At 42.6% G+C, this 17863-nt stretch overlaps 2 protein-coding genes across 4 annotated transcripts in view; both read right to left on the reverse strand.

Annotated features, from left to right (window-relative positions):
- Positions 1 to 1007: 1007 nt before the first annotated feature.
- Positions 1008 to 7916, reverse strand: LOC121872589 (peptidyl-prolyl cis-trans isomerase B-like). 2 transcript variants are annotated; one of them, XM_042375425.1, is made up of 6 exons: positions 7593 to 7916; positions 6888 to 7092; positions 4815 to 4934; positions 4154 to 4235; positions 2696 to 2840; positions 1008 to 1670 (listed from the first exon to the last, which is right to left on the reverse strand). In XM_042375425.1, the coding sequence occupies exons 1-5, from the start codon at positions 7695 to 7697 to the stop codon at positions 2831 to 2833; spliced, it is 522 nt and encodes a 173-aa protein (XP_042231359.1). In that variant the 5' UTR covers positions 7698 to 7916; the 3' UTR covers positions 1008 to 1670; positions 2696 to 2830. The 2 variants fall into 2 exon arrangements, with proteins under 2 accessions (XP_042231359.1, XP_042231369.1); XM_042375435.1 differs by lacking the exon at positions 4154 to 4235 and having other exon boundaries at positions 2696 to 2838.
- Positions 7917 to 9045: 1129 nt separating this feature from the next.
- Positions 9046 to 17863, reverse strand: part of LOC121872596 (probable tubulin polyglutamylase TTLL2) — a 22096-nt gene continuing 13278 nt past the window's right edge. For both annotated transcript variants that reach the window (XM_042375458.1, XM_042375449.1), the window contains exons 3-10: positions 15059 to 15196; positions 14674 to 14777; positions 13314 to 13423; positions 12716 to 12840; positions 12348 to 12505; positions 11680 to 11798; positions 11348 to 11517; positions 9046 to 11010 (exon numbers count right to left, since the gene is read on the reverse strand). In XM_042375458.1, coding sequence (XP_042231392.1) covers positions 10003 to 11010; positions 11348 to 11517; positions 11680 to 11798; positions 12348 to 12505; positions 12716 to 12840; positions 13314 to 13423; positions 14674 to 14777; positions 15059 to 15196 — 1932 coding nt within the window. In that variant the 3' untranslated portion in view covers positions 9046 to 10002. The remainder of the gene's footprint in view (positions 11011 to 11347; positions 11518 to 11679; positions 11799 to 12347; positions 12506 to 12715; positions 12841 to 13313; positions 13424 to 14673; positions 14778 to 15058; positions 15197 to 17863) is intronic.

The raw sequence follows: 17863 nt of genomic DNA on the forward strand, positions 1-17863 counted from the left end.
TATGTAAACACGTCCGTATCCTCTACACTAACGGACAAATTCGTAAGGTACATCACACACTACTTGGTAACGTTTAATGCCAATGGTACGTATAACAAACTACAGTGCATATAATTAGCCCCAGTCGCCTTCATAAACACCATGTTATAATTATAGAAGCTTAGTCCTGGCTGGCAACTGGGAGTCAATGATACGCTTATCATTAACTTTGTAAGCTGCCACTGTTATTTCTTGAGTTTCTTAGTCGTTGTTATTGGGAGACATTCAACCAATTGTGTTTATTTAGCAAGTGTGTTTGAGTAATGACTGGCCAATGGCGTCAAGGTGACTGTATTTTTTTAATTGATGTTATTGTTATTGATTAGTTATTATCAGCTTATCGTTGTTGTTGCTGCTCCCGGTGGTGTTGACAGTGCGGTATGATATATTTTTGAGAATACTAATAATACCCATATCAAGGAAGCGGATGTCAGTATATAAGACTCATAATACTCAGATGGTCATTGTCAACAGTGAAGGCTAAGTGAGATAGGATGATTTTTTTCAAGTTTACAATGAGATCTTTGTTTACATGTCTGATGTCCCTCTTGTGGCCAAACCTTGAACTATATATCCTGATGATAACTCGTGAGGGATGAACCAATATGGAGTGTAAGTGTTTTAATGAATATAAGTGAATTCTACTACTACTACTACTACTATTACTACTAATAATAACAATAATGATAAAAATAAATGTCAACACAAGTCTGACTGATAAATACGCACTCCTGGAACCTTGGTGAAGCTGTCAATATAAGAGAAGACAATGAGAGTGCACTTCATCCTTGTAAAATAAATAAGACTCGCACTCTCAGTCTTCTGGTGGATAATATCAAGGCTTCGGAGTTGGTGCTGATTCAGGCTTAATAAACATGAACTCGACCCTTGGGATTCGAAAGGCGTCTTGTTTCTCCCAGTGTGTGTGTGTGTGTGTTTATCTAAAAGGGAAATAACTTTCTATGGTCTCATTTTGTTATCATTTATTTAAAACATTTTAAACCTACATATTCTTTTATAAGTGAGTATTTTTTCAATGGATAAAACATCAGATTATATCAATGTTTTATAGAGAAAAAATATAATAACTATTTACTTTTATTTTCTCCTCGTACTCTCTCTCTCTCTCTCTCTCTCTCTCTCTCTTAACCCATCTCCCCTCCTCCTCCTCTCTCTCCATTAGCATATAAAGCTAATTCACCTCAGTCTACATTCCATTACTCCTTCTCTCTATCTCACTTACTCACTTACTCTCAATAGCTCTCTCTCTCTCTCTCTCTCTCTCTCTCTCTCTCTCTCTCTCTCTCTCTCACTCCTTTCCACCATTACCCCCAGCTTTACCAACACGTTTCCTGACTTCTATATTAGCCCTCTTCTTCTCCTTCTCTCCCTCATCCCCTTCCTCCTTCTTCCCATCTTCCTCTATCTTCTTCTTCTCCTCTTCTTCCAACAACCTCTTCTCCTCCTCCATGTACTTCTCCCTCTTCTTCTTAGCTGTCTCTTCATCATCCATGCTCCCATCATCTTCTATAATGAAGTTGTCGAGTTTCTTTATAAAATGGTTGAATACTAAGATGATGCAGAAGGACATCCCCAGGGGTAAACTGATGGTCTTGAGCCAATCTTTCATGCTGTTGGAGAGACGAGGTGGTGATTGGTGGTGATTGGGGGTGATTGGTGGTGATTGATAGGGGTGATTGGGGGTGATTGGGGGTGATTGATAGGGGTGTGGGGTGGTCGTGGTGGTTGGTAGTGGTGGTGGTGGTTGGTAGTTGTGGTGATTGGTGGTGGTTGGTGGTTGGTAGGGGTGTGGTGATTGGTAGTAGGGATGATGATGATGGTAGTGGTGAATGGTGATGGTAAATGTGGTGGTTATGACGATAATGACCACGATAATAATGAGAATAATGATGACGTAGTTAAAGAACATCCAAAAATGATGTTTAAAATGACAATGATAGAAGCTACACCTAAACAGACATGACTAGTGAGAGAAAGCTTTATGGTGTAGTGAGAGAAAGCTTTATGGTGTGGTGAGATAAAGCTGTATGGTGTGGTGAGAGAAAGCTTTATGGTGTAGTGAGAGAAAGCTGTATGGTGTGGTGAGAGAAAGCTTTATGGTGTGGTGAGAGAAAGCTTTATGGTGTAGTGAGAGAAAGCTTTATGGTGTAGTGAGAGAAAGCTTTATGGTGTAGTGAGAGAAAGCTTTATGGTGTAGAGAGAAAGCTTTATGGTGTAGTGAGAGAAAGCTTTATGGTGTAGTGAGAAGTGAGGGAAGTGAGAGGAGGATGTGAGTTCAATAAGGATATACAGGGGAGGGAAAGGGAGCGAGTGCCGATCATGGGGGATGTGTCATGGGGGATGTGTCATGGGGGATGTGTCATAATTCAAGTTTTCAGAAACTATTAATGATTCACTTCTGGGTACAACAACAACAACTACTGCTGGTGTTGTTGTTGTTGTAGTGACGAATATTGTTGCTATTGTGGTTGTAGTTGTTGTTGTTTATGTTATTTATATTACTGTTGTTATTGTTGTAGTTGCTTTCTGCTGTTGTTTTTTTGTTACAATTGCTGTTTTTGTTGTTGTTAAATTTGTTGTTTTTGATGTTAATGTTCTTGTTATAGTTGTTTTTGTTGTTAAAATTCACACTCACTTGTAAGGGTCGTCAGTAATGTAGTAAGTGTCTTTTACGGCCCTTCGACCTGAATTGGAGATAATGACGTCCTTGAGTGGTCGATCGTTCCAATCCGTGGCGACGTGTTCTATCTCGTGTAGTATAGTTTCCCCTTCAACAATCTAAAGAAAACGGATAAGAAAACGTAAGAGAGAATGGTTGAATTGGTAACTTTAATAAATAATAATAATAATAATAACTAATAATAATAATAATAATAATAATAATAATAATAATAATAATAATAATAATTCATTTTACGTAGCAAATTAAGATTTATTCCTCAGTGATATATTAAAATTTGGATATACACATTTTTGGGGAGTATAGTCGATATGGTAGGGTATACTAAGGCAGACTATGATATACTAGATTAGAGTGGAGTATACTGGAGATAATATACAGTTCTTATACTTTACAGGTATTACAATTTAACACTAACCTGGTATAGGGTGCATGCTTACAGGGATAACACTCGCTTAATGGCCAGGATAAACGTTTAGTAAATGTATATTGTCCAGAAACTAAGTCTAGAGAGTATATATTGTCCATAAATGTCTAATTAATCACAGATAGACTTAACAGATCGACTAAATTAAACCAACCACGTCCTAGATTCTTAAACGTTCGCATCTGTCTCTCTGATTAAACCTAAAAGACATCATCGTCGCCAACAATAACACGCAAAGTTCCCTGAGACTCTTAACTAGTGTCAGAGGTATTATGTGAGTGCCAGGGGGTATTATGTGAGTGCCAGGGGTATTATGTGAGTGCCAGGGATATTATGCGAGTGCCAGGGGGTATTATGTGAGTGCCAGGGATATTATGTGAGTGCCAGGGGGTATTATGTGAGTGCCAGGATCAGTACCAGTGCCTTATGGTTAATTGATGGTGTAACTGTTTGCAGAATACTTCTCACTTTACTAGGGTTGGTGTCAGGTATAAGCCCCATGTGGATAGTGAGACACACACACACACACACACACACACACACACACACACACACACCTCCGCCAGCCAGATCCAGTGAGGTAGGGTTTCACATGGTGTGTTTAGGTTAGGTTAATGGACCATATATAGGGGGAATGATGGTGTTTGTCCTATTAATCCTATGGAGTATGTTGGGGTATACTGAGGGTATGTTGGGGTATACTGAGGGTATGTTGGGGTATACTGAGGGTATGTTGGGGTATACTGAGGGTATGTTGGGGTATACTGAGGGTATATACTGAGGGTATGTTGGGGTATACTGAGGGTATGTTGGGGTATACTGAGGGTATGGTATACTGAGGGTATGTTGGGGTATACTGAGGGTGTTGGGGTATACTACTGAGGTATGTTGGGGTATACTGAGGGTATGTTGGGGTATACTGAGGTATGTTGGGGTATACTGAGGTATGTTACATTAGGAATACTGAAGGTATATTAGGGTATACCTGCCGAACACAACATGGTGACCGTTCAGCCAAGGCGTCGCGATGCAAGTGATGAAAGAACTGGCAGCCATTAGTGTCCTTCCCTGTAATAAACTGTAACGCACACACACACACACACACACACACACACACACACACACACACACACACACACACACACACACACACACACACACACAACACACACACACACACACACACATCACACACACACCACACACACACACACACACACACAACACACAACACACACACACACACACACACACACACACACACACACACACACACACACACACACACACACACACACACACACACTGTATACAATACTTTCTCTCCTAAGTGTTAAGACAATAAGATTCATTATATAACTAAAATAAATACACTTTTACAAGAGACACAGACAGACATATTGACAGAGAGAGACAAGTAGACATAGAAAGACAGACACAGGTAGAAAGAGACGGACAATCACAGATGGAAAAAGCGACAGACAGACAGATAGATAAACAGACATATAGACAGATTTGACAGACACAGACCAGACAGACAGACACAAACAGACAGACAGATAGATAAACAGACATATAGACAGATTTGACAGACACAGACCAGACAGACAGACACAAACAGACAGAAAAACAGACAGACAGACTTACCAGTATTGGCCATGCTGATAAAGCCGGGAGTGGCGTGTTTGATGTCCAGTCGTTCATCTGGGAAGCTGTGGCCATAGATCGAGATGCTGCCCTTACCATCACCACTAACTACGTCACCTCCTGCAGTGTGGGGGAAGGTGTGGGGGAAGGTGTGGGAGGAGGGAGAAAGAGATGGGTGGGAAGGGAGAATGAGAGAGGATTTGGGGAGGGAATTGAAGTATGGAGTTGGATGGGGTTTGTTTGGTGGGGAGGAAGAGGAGTGAGTTGGGGTGGGGAGGAAGGGAGAGAGAATGGAGAAGAATGACGTAAGAAGGAAGAAGAGACAGAGAGAAGAAATAACAAATGGGAATTAGAAAGATCAAGAGAATAAGAAAATATTAAATAAAAACACAAATAAACTTAGAACTTTAAACAATTATCGCTTAGAAAAAATATTAACCCGAGTGTAGCACAATATAAAAAAAATATAAAAGAAAACGGAAGCTTAAGCCCAATTCACGGGTAAACTTAACTAAATACGCTCACTAAACACGATCCACGAAATTGCTATCATAAACTCATTCCCAAGTCCCTAAGACCATAGATTTCAACTTAAATTTTGCTAATTTAACATAATATATATAGTTTAGAGCAGTGCCGGCCTTAAGCCAATTGGGCCAATTGCTCCCAATTGGCCCCCGTGCCTAAGGGGGCCCCACGCTAGAGTGATCTACTCTCGGCTCGTCAAGTACACACAACAACACATTGCAGTATATATGTAACACCACATTGCAGGTTCTACAGAGAACACAATTATTATAATTTTTTTATGACTTTTTACAAAGTCGGTAGTGTTTATTTATACTGTTTATGTTTTGATTTTTTTACTGTACCTGAATTAAATAATATGTTAATTACAGAACAGCATTAAAAATAATTTCTCTGAAAAAAATTAAAAAAGACAAATATGTAAATAAACATGTAACAGCTTTTAAATATCTATAAACCTATAGTATTTTCTTTTAACAGTATCATGTGATTAAATTACTATATTACATATTTATGCACATGCACATCTGTTGCAAAATGTATAGTAGGCCTATATTCAGACTCAAGTATTTAAGTTTTACAAAAGGGGTCGGGGATAGGGGTAAATTATCCCAAATGGGGTAAATCTATAAAGTTTGGTAATACATGCGACATGAGGGCCTCAGTTTCCTCGGGTTTACTCCACATTGTTAAAAAAGTTTTCCTTGGCATGGTGACTGACCAAAGTTTCTAGAGGTCGTCAGATTTACGTCTGTTTCCATCTCATGGTGTGAGTTAACCTTCCGTCGAGTGTAAACACAGCTGACTGGATCTTACTACTAGCTGATAAATTTTGTGTCACGGACCCATAAATGAGGTAAGTCTTAGTGACCAAGATATAAACCATATATCTGAAATATGAAGTCACTGATTTTCGGATATTATTCTGGTGTTTTAACTTAAAGAAACCAGATAGGAGAAGTACTCAGGTCTCCACTTACGATAAATAAAGAGACCTTGGAGTATTTTGTATTCTAATTTAAGTGAACTAGTTAAATACGATACAAAATCTCTACTTACTAGCCTTTGAAGAATCTAAACACAGTGATTATTACCTCTAGTAGGTGACTATTAGGTAAATAAGATAAATAGTTGTATATTTTGGTGTTTTGTGAACGCTGTCTGGGCCACTGACTCACACGGACCTAGGCTACTATTCCAGGTGATGGTGGTGGTGGTGTAAGCTTCTCTCAGACTCATCCTCTCCCCTTTGACCTCTAGATACGAAGCCCCGAGCACTTACAAGGTCTCTCTCTCTCTCTCTCTCTCTCTCACACACACACCTTAGACATGCAACATCTCCTCTCTCTCTTTCGCTTGACCTGCACTTGTTTCCCACCACCTCCCTCGACCCCCTACACACACACACACACACACACACACACACACTCATTTCACGATATACCTTCTCTTGTTAGGTAAGATTTGAAGCTTATGTGTATTTTTGATAACCTAACCTAACGTCAACAAAACAAATTACGTCAAAACAAAGTCACATTAACCCACCTTGTATCATAAACTGCTTGATCACTCTATGGAAAGCGGAACCTTTGTAGGAGTAATCATTGAAGCCTCTGGTGGCAAAGGTGACGAAGTTGTTGACAGTAAGGGGGACGTCCTCACCAAAGAGCGCGAATACCATCTTCCCGAGAGGCTTCCCGTCCATCTCTATCTCTAGGTATACTTCTTCCGTCACCTTGTATTCCCGCGGCTTGAGGTGGAAGAGGAAAATGAGTAGGAGGATGACGAGGAGGAGGAGGAGGTCACGTGAGGTTAGATAGTGTCAAGAATGAATGGATGGACACGATAATATCCAATTGACTGACTAAAATAGATCATTCGTGAGTGATAGAATTTGGAATATTTCTGAGTCTTGTAAATAGAAATAATTTCCTAATTTTATATACCAGTCAATAAAGTGTAGTTTTTATACAGTCAATTACAACATGCATTCATTTATCATTCATTTCGCTTGTGAACAATACTGGCGGCCATCTTAAATATTTGATATAAAAACGTCATGGTACATGGTAGTTATGGTGATAAATACTCTCTCTCTCTCTCTCTATCTATATATATATATAATGGTAGGGATGGAGATATTCACATCATGGTATCTGGTATCTATCATGGTGGGAAAGGAGGTTATGGGAGGAAAGTACTCACATCATGGTAGGGAAGGAAGTTATGGGAGGGAGGTACTGTACTCACATCATGGTGCATGGTGGCTATGGTAACGAACACCATGGCCGTGGGTATAATTATCACCACGAAAAACATCCTGACGATAGTAAACTTAGGCAATACGATTTTCATGATGGCGGCAAATTCACGTCAAGGCCTTATCGTGTTCTTTAATGGTGGGAAATGCCTGAGGAAACGTCACTTGGATTTGTGTGAGTTGTGTGTAGATTTGTGTTCGCTATGTGTATTATGGTCACAGTGCGTCAAGAGGGGGCCACTGGACAACCACTCAACGTAAAGGGAATGACTTGAAGGACGTCCACACCCTGCCGCAAGCAGTGACAGACTGACGAGATCTTAACCTAGCCTCGCTGTACAGCCTGTAGTGGGCCCGTCAACCCCTCCCCCCTTCCTCCCACCCCTCTCCCGATATGATCTTTAAAAACTTTATTTTATTTACTATTTGGTTTATTTCAGTTTAAATCGATACTAAGAAACAGTAAATGTAAAAACTCTATTAGGACGTGTTAGGTCTCGGAGGTATGTGGTGATAAGTGTAGTTGAGGGATTGTCCAGATGGGGGCAGCACCGTCAGCGTCGTGGTATATGGCTTCAGTAGTGATGCAACCTTTAGTAGACTTTGCATCAACTACAAGTCACTTTTGGGTATCGATTGACTAAGTTATTTGATTAAAGCTCTTGGTACTTGATGTGAAATATCTACAGGTACAGTTGACTTTAGGGATCTTAGGGGGCAGTAAATAGGCCAAATATCTGGGTATAATTTTAAATGTTATTTTTATTACTGCGTTTTATTCTATTGTTGTGTAAATATGCCACAATATGTCCACCTAGTTAATGAAATAGATCTTTTTCATCAATTATCATCTAAATCGTGATAAATAGACCACTAGAAATAACAATAAAATATAGTTATCTTTTGTGCTTTTAACAAGGGTTATTTTTTTTTACAGGAACTCAGGACAGACAATGGGTAATAGGTGGGGATCTCAGGCATACTCTGGACTTTCTTCCTCGAGAGTGACGCTGTGAGTAGAGGCTGCAAGCAGGCAAGTCACAGCTGTCTTATGTAGTATTGGTTTGTTGATGCAGGAGGGGGGGCGGGTGTTGAGGAGAGACGGTGAAGGGACGGTGAAGGGGTGAGGTGGGAGACGGTGAAGGGGTGAGGTGGGACGGTGAGGGAGGGGTGAAGGTGAGGGGACGGTGAGGGGCGGTGAAGGGGTGAGGTGGGACAGGTGAAGGGGTGAGGTGGGACGGTGAGGTGGGACGGTGAAGGGGTGAGGTGGGACGGTGAGGGCGGTGAAAGGTGGGACGGTGAGGGACGGTGAAGGGGTGAGGGGACGGTGAGGGCGGTGAAGGGTGAGGTGGGACGGTGAAGGGACGGTGAAGGGGTGACGTGGGACGGTGAGGGGCGGTGAAGGGGTGAGGTGGGACGGTGAGGGGCGGTGAGGAGGCGGAGGGAGGTACACAATAACCAGACAACTACTACCTCAGGATGGTGATTGAGGCCCCATTTTATAACGTTGTCTAGAACACTCAACATATTATCGTTCACCCATAATCATTCCTTTATTACCCTCCTTATAACTACATATCCTTTGAGTGTACAGTAGTTTTAATTTCTATTCAGTGTTGTTTATTATCCTCGAACCTGTTACTGATGGTACACTGTGACTAGGGAGGTACAATGTGTTATACAGACGTTAAGCTCTTGACAGATTGAAACACAAGTGAAGCTCCATCAAGTACATTATCTTCCGCACCATTTTTTATTACATCAGCTGATAGACGCCATTATCGCCTGGTACCAAAACATTCCTCTTGGCTGAGGTTGTATTAAGGTGTAGGACTGTGCAGTTTAAGGGGTAGGACTGTGCAATTTATGGGTCAGGACTATGCAATTTAGGGGTCAGGACTGTGCAATTTAAGGGGCAGGGCTGTGCTAGTGGTGCAGTGATCAAGACACAACAGACCTAACCCATTGGCTTCAGGATATTAATAAACTCATGATGGTTATAATAACAAACATTTAATATGGAGATGAGGGCATGGAGAGCCCCCACAGTGGCAGGCCGGCCACGTTGTACACAAACCCTCCCTCAGGATCTGCCCGCTGAGAAAAAAATAGATTCCCGAGGGAGGTGACATGGAGAAGGTTGAGGCGCGCGAGGGGAGGAACTAGTGCAGGTGATGAACCAGTGTCAGCCAGCGGGACGAGCCGAGTCTAACGCCAAAAGGGATGAATGTAAAGGCACAAAACAGCTCGTCATCTCGGAACGGACGAGTTGATACAGTATATAGTTGCTAGATGCGGACATTTCTGGCAGTGAAGGTCTCAGGTGACGAAGCTAAGGTAACACTTATCTCCTCTGTGACTAAGAGTAAAACACTTAAGGCTAAATTAACGCACTAGAGGTTAAGTCTTGGGCCTCCATATGACACTGTCTCTCCACAACATCTTCTGCACTAAGGCGTCCAGGAAGTCGTCAGCGGCGGCGGGGTTGTCTCTAAACACCTTCTCACACGCTCTCTTGTACTTGTGCAGCTCTGACACCAGCGTCTTGGTGTACAGAGGGTCCTTGCTGGCGTGTAGCGTCGCTGCATTGTACGGGAACGTCCTCACCCAGTCCCCGCTCCGCGCCGGGCACCGCTGTGGACCACGACCTCCCTCACCACGACGAGACGAGCTGGGCCGCCCACGACCACCCAGGTCCATCACCTGGCCCTCTCGACCACTCCTGACCAGCGACATGTAGCTTCTGCTGCTGTGGTTGTTGACGAATTGGCGACGCACTCGCTGGAACGTCGTGTTGAAGGTGACGGGGACGAACGTGTCAAGACTCAGTTCCTCCGGCACCAGCGGGTCGTGAGGGACGCCCGATAGGGACGAGATGGATCGTCGTCTACGCGGCGCCACGCACCGCCCACCACCTGGCGGAGAGACACCCTTTGCGTTGGAGTTCCTCTGAGTGTCTTTCTTGCCGACGACGCGGAAGTTTTCAATGCTGTAGGAACCCGGGGTGGAATGGCGGGCGTCGGGAGACGTGGCGGGTGGCCTGTACCCGCTCTCCTCACAGTCCTCACACACACTGCTGCGTGACTTCCTTGTCCGTAGGTTCGGCCGGAACATCTCGAAGCTCTCCATCAGTCGCTTGTACTGCTTCAGGTCGAGGGCGGTGCAGAGGTCGTCGTTAAGGATGGAGGAGTCCTTCTCGCTGTCCTTCTTATGTCTCTCGCGGGCCAGCAGGATGAGGACCGGGGGCCTGAGGGCGCGTCCTAGAGGCTCAGCCACTTTGGGGGGCCCGAGCAGGTCAAAGAGGTGGTGGAGGAGAGGCTTTTTGACCACCCGGTCAACATCACAGTCGTAGCTGAGTGAGGGGCAGCGGTTGACCTCCAGCAGCGACGGCGTCAGCGTGTCGTCCACCTGCCAGACGGTAACGAGTTAGTGTATGGTGAGGGGAGGGAGGGAGGAGAGTTAGTGGATGGTCAGGGAAGGGAGGAGAGAGAGGGGAAAAAAAGAGAATGAGAGACAGCGAAAGAGAGAGGAGTTACTGCATGGTAAGTAGAAGACGTGGATGGACAAAGAGGCAGAGAAAGATACAGACAAACAGACAGATAAAGTGCAAAAGATCACACTTGGGTTTAGAAGAACAATCACCAAAATAACATACAAAAAACATAAATATTTCAAATATCTAAATATCTAAAACAACAATGGTACGTAATAACTCTCTCTCTCTCTCTCTCTCTCTCTCTCTCACCAATATATCGAAGCCGTAGAGTTCAAAACAGTTGTGGTGGTGGGGGACGTGGCCGACTTGAGTAAGGAGAGTGAGAGAGACGAGAATACTGACCCTCTGCCACAGTAACCAGTCTCTCTGTCCACTACCATTCAAGTACCTCCGTAACTCGCCCACCGTCCACTTACAGCCTCGAGAATGATGAAAAAATCGTGGTTAGATTAGGTTAGATTACACATCAATTTAGGTTGTAATTTAAATAACTCTAGATTAATTCCATTTAATTTGATTTAGATTACATTTAACCCAAGACAAGTGTGATTATAGATGACGTAGGGATTAATTTAACTCACCAGCACCTACTCTCTCCTTCTCCATTCTGTAACCCGGAGCTAACTTGTTTAGGGACGTGTTGGTCAAGTGGCTGAAGATGTTATCCAGAGAAGCCAAGCTGTACTTCTCTGTCCCAAACCTGTGTGTAGAGAAAGGGGGGATGGAAGGGGAGGGGAGGGGAGAGGGGAGGGAAGTGGGAAGAAAGGGTAAGGGTAGGGTGTGGGAAGAAAGGGAGGGGGAATGGAGGGAAGGGCGAAGAAAGGTAGGAGGAACGGGGAGAGAAGGGAAAGAGGGGAGGGAAGGGGGAAGAAAAGAGGGGAGAGGTGAGGGAAGGGGGCGTTAACTTACATCCATGTTGGTAGATAAGTAGATAGGTGAAATAAGCTGGGGTGTATAATCTTCAGGTGATCAGAGAAATGCTAAATTAAAATATAGTTGATTAGTCGTAAATATATCTAGCCCACACCTGTCTACGCCCTCTAAAGTCAGCCCACACCTGTCTAACACCCTGAAAACCCAACCCACATCTGTGTAACACCTTGAAAACCCAACCCACACCTATCTAACACCCTGAAAACCCAACCCACACCTGTCTAACACCCTGAAAACCCAACCCACACCTGTCTAACACCCTGAAAACCCAACCCACACCTGTCTAATTAGTATCCCCAGGAACCTAACACCTTACCGGACAATCCCTTCGGTGTAGAGGTAAACGGTGAGGGGGAGGAATGAGGTGACGAGGACATACAGACGAACATCACACTTATAGCCCCCCACCAGGAGAGGGTTGTGTATATACCTCTGGACCACGGCGCTGGAGGTGTAACTTAACTCGTGTAGGTCCTGTGTGGGGTGAGGGAGAGGCGAGTTGTTTTGGACTGAACACAATGAACAATGAACACACTGAACACTGAGCACAATGAACACACTGAACACTGAGCACAATGAACAATCAATCGCTGAACACTGTGAACAATCAATCGCTGAACACAATACACAAATGAACAATCAAACGCTGAACACATTACACAAATGAGCACGTGAACACAATACCTGGAAGATGGAGATGCCTCGCCCTTGAGAACTACTAATGGGCTTACAGATCCAGATATTGTGGGGGGCGGGGTCTTGATTGACCTGACCCATGGCTTGGCCTACCCCTAGTGACCCCACGTGACCTAGGAGGAGACAGGTATACCACGTGAGAGAGAGAGAGAGAGAGAGAGAGAGAGAATTCATGCTGTAAGCTGCAGTAAATATTATTAGCGCTGTAGTCCCTCTGATTGAACTTACTAATCTGAAGACTTTATTTCTTCACTAAATATCTACCTTAGGTAATTAAACAAATATATTACAACAGCTTACACCAAAAAGCAAGAAAATATAAAGCAGCTGAGGTTATAGTGAACATTTACTAGCATTTAAAGATAATAGATAAACATTTTAATACTATTTTAGAAGAAGAGTAGAATATTACCTCCTGTTCAGAATGAGTAAACTACAAGATGTGTCTATTTACGGATATTACAGTGTTTAAAATTACTAATATATTTACATGTGATTTAATGATTTAATTTATTTTTTAGTAAGTTATTTAGTCAAGTTATATTATTATTATTATTATTTAAACTCAAAGTCACAAGGCAAGTACCTGTGTTTGTTGAGTTCTTGCCCCCCTGGTCCTGTTTGGTGTGGTACATTAGTCGTGTGTACTCGGCCACTAGCTTGGTGTATTCGCACGGCAGCAGGTACGTAGCTGGTCTGTTAGGCGAGTGAAATAGTGACCCATTTTAAAAACTTTGAGATACAGTTTAGTTACCGTTAACATTTTATTATAGAAAACGTTAAATCTTAATTTTATTTTATGATTTTAGGGATAACTCATAAGGATTTCCTTTGACTCCAAGCTGTTATTTCTTTATTAATTTAAATTTTAATAATGTATTCTGAAGTTAGGAGACAATTCGAAGTAATGAAATTTTATATATATTAGTTAATAAGGAATTATTATTATTTAGGCGATTATAATAAGCATACGTATTATTATCACGAAATGTGTGTGTGTGTGTGTGTGTGTGTGTGTGTGTGTGTGTGTGTGTGTATGTATTGACGGATGCCTGTACCATATTACTCTACTATGAACGCCTCAAGATGCTCTGTTTACATGTAGTGTCTTCGATATGGTCACGACAATCGCTTATGGACACTCCCTCACTTTATTCATGGGTTATATTAGTTCTAACTTGTATAAACTCTTACTTGTTTTTAGTATTAGTCACAGCGAAGAAAGATGTCGTAGGTCAAGTTATGGATCAATTATGGGAGATGGAACGTGGTAAATATTTATAAGTATCCAGTGTTTGTTAGTACTGAAGTTTACCGCTAGGGGGGCTTGGGGGCGTGGCTTTATAACTTATTATTATTATATTATTATTATTATTTTTATTATTATTATTGTTGTCCTTACTACTACTACTATTACTACTACTACTATAACAGGCAGGTCTATGGAGCCACACGCTGTATTTGAGTTATCATTGATTAAATAATTCATTCATTATTTACACATCTTTACCTGCTACCCTTCCAACCATTCATTGTCCTTTTGTTTACTATGACGTCATCAATTCGTCACAGAAATTACATACTTAAAACTCATGAAGGAATCTAGGAATGGCAAGTGGATATGAAGCTTCTATCAATTGAATGAATAAATTGAAATAAGGACTAGGAAGGAATTGGTATATATGTCAGGATGAAAGAAGCTCGAGTAGGAATTGTGGACGGTCGAGTAGGAATTGTGGAAGGTCGAGTAGGAATTGTGGAAGGTCGAGTAGGAATCATGGACGGTCGTACAGGAATCAGAAAGGTAGTTTAACTGGAATAGGAAGCAAGAAGATGGATTTAATTGGATATAGAAATAGATGAAACAACAGCATATAAACAGACACACACACACACACACACACACACACACACACACACACACACACACACACACAATAACTTACATGAAATCGAAGACTGAGCCAAACACGTGTTTCATCTTCTGCAGAGCTCTCGCCAGACTGTCCTTCTTGCAGAGCCCATTAGCCCGCGGTATATGGTTAATGACCTGACGAAGAACGATAAACTGAGGTCAATCTGAGGTCAAACTAAGTGGGGAGAGGGTGGGGTGGGGGGTTGAATGGGGTTTATTTAGAAGTATTTGAGGTCATGTGTTGAGGTCGTCTAGGGTTACGTGGGGTCATCTGAGGTCAGGAGAGATCACTGGAGGAACTACTTGGATGGCATTTAGAGAGAAATGGGATCATCGTCGGGGGTTAGATCAGGTCATCTTCGGGGGGGGAGGGAGTCTTTTGGGGGAGATACGGTGTCGCCCTCATCAAGACTCACCTGGTAGGGCTTCAGCCTCCTGTAGACTCCTGGAGGGAAGCCGTGACGCCACCACAGATGCCAGGAAGACCCAGGACCTCCCCATTCATCGCCTTCTACAGCTCCTTCCCACGCCCTCCACCCTCGCTCCACACACACCTGAACAACACCTCATATTAGATCCCTTATACTCCCTTATGCCTTCATCTTGTTCTCCCTTATTCTATCTCCTTATATCCCCATCTTACACGACGGAGGAATGGATACTGTGAGTGGACGAGTGATCCACCAATAAAAACCAGGAATGTGATTATGTAAGTTGTGATTGGTTAGTGTCATGTAGTATCCTTTGATATTAGGTTAGGTTGTTGGTGTTCACTTTAACCAACACTAACAACTGGACCATAAAAACAGTCATAACTATCCCCAATAACTACTAAATCACCCTCTTAAACAACCATCTAGTTAAGTAACATCATTAACAGGTACACACGCTCACGTTTTAAACCTGTTTCAATTAGCCTATCAGTCTGACCCGGCGTAAAAGGTCATTAAACGCTGTAATGACCTCTGATGGGTCTTTGTTAGCAGTTTACAGTTATGACCTGACTTGGCCCCCCGACAGTAGATTGCTTGTGTCGTAAACGTGTGCCAGTGATTACCTTAGTTACCGTGTGTGTGTGTGTGTGTGTGTGTGCGTGTCACTTTCTGTCTGTTTCTATCTATCTATCTCCATAATCTTACATACACGCAACCACAAAGACACACCTTATTTAATTTAACTCCTAAAAACACTAAGCCTGAAAAATATTAATACAATATATATATATCGTGACAAGACAGATGGAAAAAGTAACATTAAAAATAATAAAAATTAAAAAAAATATCGACAAAGTCCACAATCTGTGCTGCAGTGCGGGGGTGGATGGCGTCACCCGGATCATAAATCCTTTCCCTTCGCTCACCTGGACCTAAATCCTTTCACCGGATAGGATTATAGGATTTATTATGATTATCGTGATTAATCTTCCCAGGACAGACAGTGGTATAATTGGTGTAGATTAAGCCACACTCTCCCCGTCTAATCTCGTGACTAATCTAACACAGTTGGTTTATTTATGTTTATTGTATTTGTTGTGTTTGTTTAATGTTGGTTTTTAAACGACGACCACACGGAGATGTCGTACTGCATGTGTGTGTGTGTGTGTGTGTGTGTTTCTGCATGTGTGTGTGTGTGTACGTCCATAAAACATGCATATTTCGGTTTGTTTTCTGGTCTGTCTGTCTGTCTGTTTGTCTGCCCTCAACCTATAAAACACAGAAGGTCCTAATGGGCGGCAGGTCACACACACACACACACACACACACACACACTAAGAAAATTAACACAACTACAGACAAATAACATCATTAGTACCATGGTGTAAGAGAGAGAGAGAGAGAGATAGAGAGAGAGAGAGAGAGAGAGAGAGAGAGAGAGAGAGATTACCATATGACATCTTAATCTATAACTTCCTTTAAATCACCGTTATTTTAAATTCTCTTATTCTTATCTCTTCTTTAATCACGTAAGTCATTTAGACCAATTATACGTCCAAGGGGAATTGAATCCTTTATCATAGAGGGGAGGGGAGGAGGGGTAGGGGAAATGGGAGGGGGAATTTTTTAAAGTATAATTCCTTTAATTCTGTTTCTTAATTATCAGTTCCGAATTATTCCTTATTTTCGCATAATCTGCAGATGGTTTGGGGCCAGAGAGGGGGGGTGAGAGGGGGAGGTAATGGTGAGAGAGAGGGGAGGGGAGAGGTGATGGAGGGAGGAAAGGTTAGGAGGTGATAGAGGAGGGAAGGGGAGGGGAGTGAGAGGTAGGGGAGAAATAGGGAGGGGGAAGAGGGGGAGGGAGAGAGAAGGAGAGGGGGGAGGGAGATAAAAATAGACACAATTATTTTAAAGTAACATAATAACCTGTGACATAAATGACCTTTGACCCAAATGACCTTTGACCAAAACGACCCATGACCAAAACTACCCATGACCAAAACGACCCATGACCAAAACGACCCATGACCAAAACGACCCATGACCAAAACGACCCATGACCAAAACGACCCAGGACTCAAAGGTCTTCATTAACTAAAGACAGCCATAATACAGTCATTGTCATGGACCTAACCTAACCACATGTCTTGCTTGGTAAATAAATGTCTGAATGTCTAGTCTTGGGACAATGTATAATTGACACGGGGTCTTTTAATAAATGAGAAATGTCTTCTTTATGTTGTCTAATGGAAGGGAATTAGAGGGAGTGTTTCTTTAATGTGGTGTTTGTTGTTTAGTTAAGCTAGGAGAGAGAGAGAGAGAGAGAGAGAGAGAGAGAGAGAGAGAGAGAGTCTTGCCAAACAAATTCAGTACCTTGTCCTTAACCAATCGTGTGTCTCTCTCTCTCTCTCTCTCTCTCTCTCTCTCTCTCACCACCTTCCCTCACTCCTCTCCTTCGTTGCCCCTTCCTTCCCTATCACCACTCTTCCATTACCTCACTACCCCTCTCTCCCTCTTCCTTCCGTCCTTCCTTCCTTCCCTCCCCCCCCCGCCGTCGCCATTTATCACAGCGCGTTTCAACAACAAGACAGCGAAATTATTATTATTATTTTTCCCAGTCTGGAGCCACTAGCGCGAGAGAGAGAGAGAGAGAGAAAGAGAGAGTATTTTCAAGGACTAATAGACTAACACACCTGTACTTACACACCTGACCTACATACCTGACTTACAGACACACACACACCTGTCTTACCTGAAGGAATATAAATGTCAGAAATATTTTAAACT

Source organism: Homarus americanus, unplaced genomic scaffold (genome assembly GCF_018991925.1).
Source record: "Homarus americanus isolate GMGI-L3 unplaced genomic scaffold, GMGI_Hamer_2.0 scaffold55640, whole genome shotgun sequence".
Lineage (NCBI taxonomy): Eukaryota > Metazoa > Arthropoda > Malacostraca > Decapoda > Nephropidae > Homarus > Homarus americanus.

Coding starts and splice junctions, on each gene's coding strand:
- LOC121872589 (XM_042375425.1), bottom strand. CDS start 7,697: ATGAAAATCGTATTGCCTAAGTTTACTATCGTCAGGATGTTTTTCGTG. Junction 7,093..7,592: donor TAGCCACCATGCACCATGAT/GTGAGTACAGTA, acceptor TTCCACCTCAAG/CCGCGGGAATACAAGGTGAC. Junction 4,935..6,887: donor CAAGCAGTTTATGATACAAG/GTGGGTTAATGT, acceptor CCCACACTGCAG/GAGGTGACGTAGTTAGTGGT.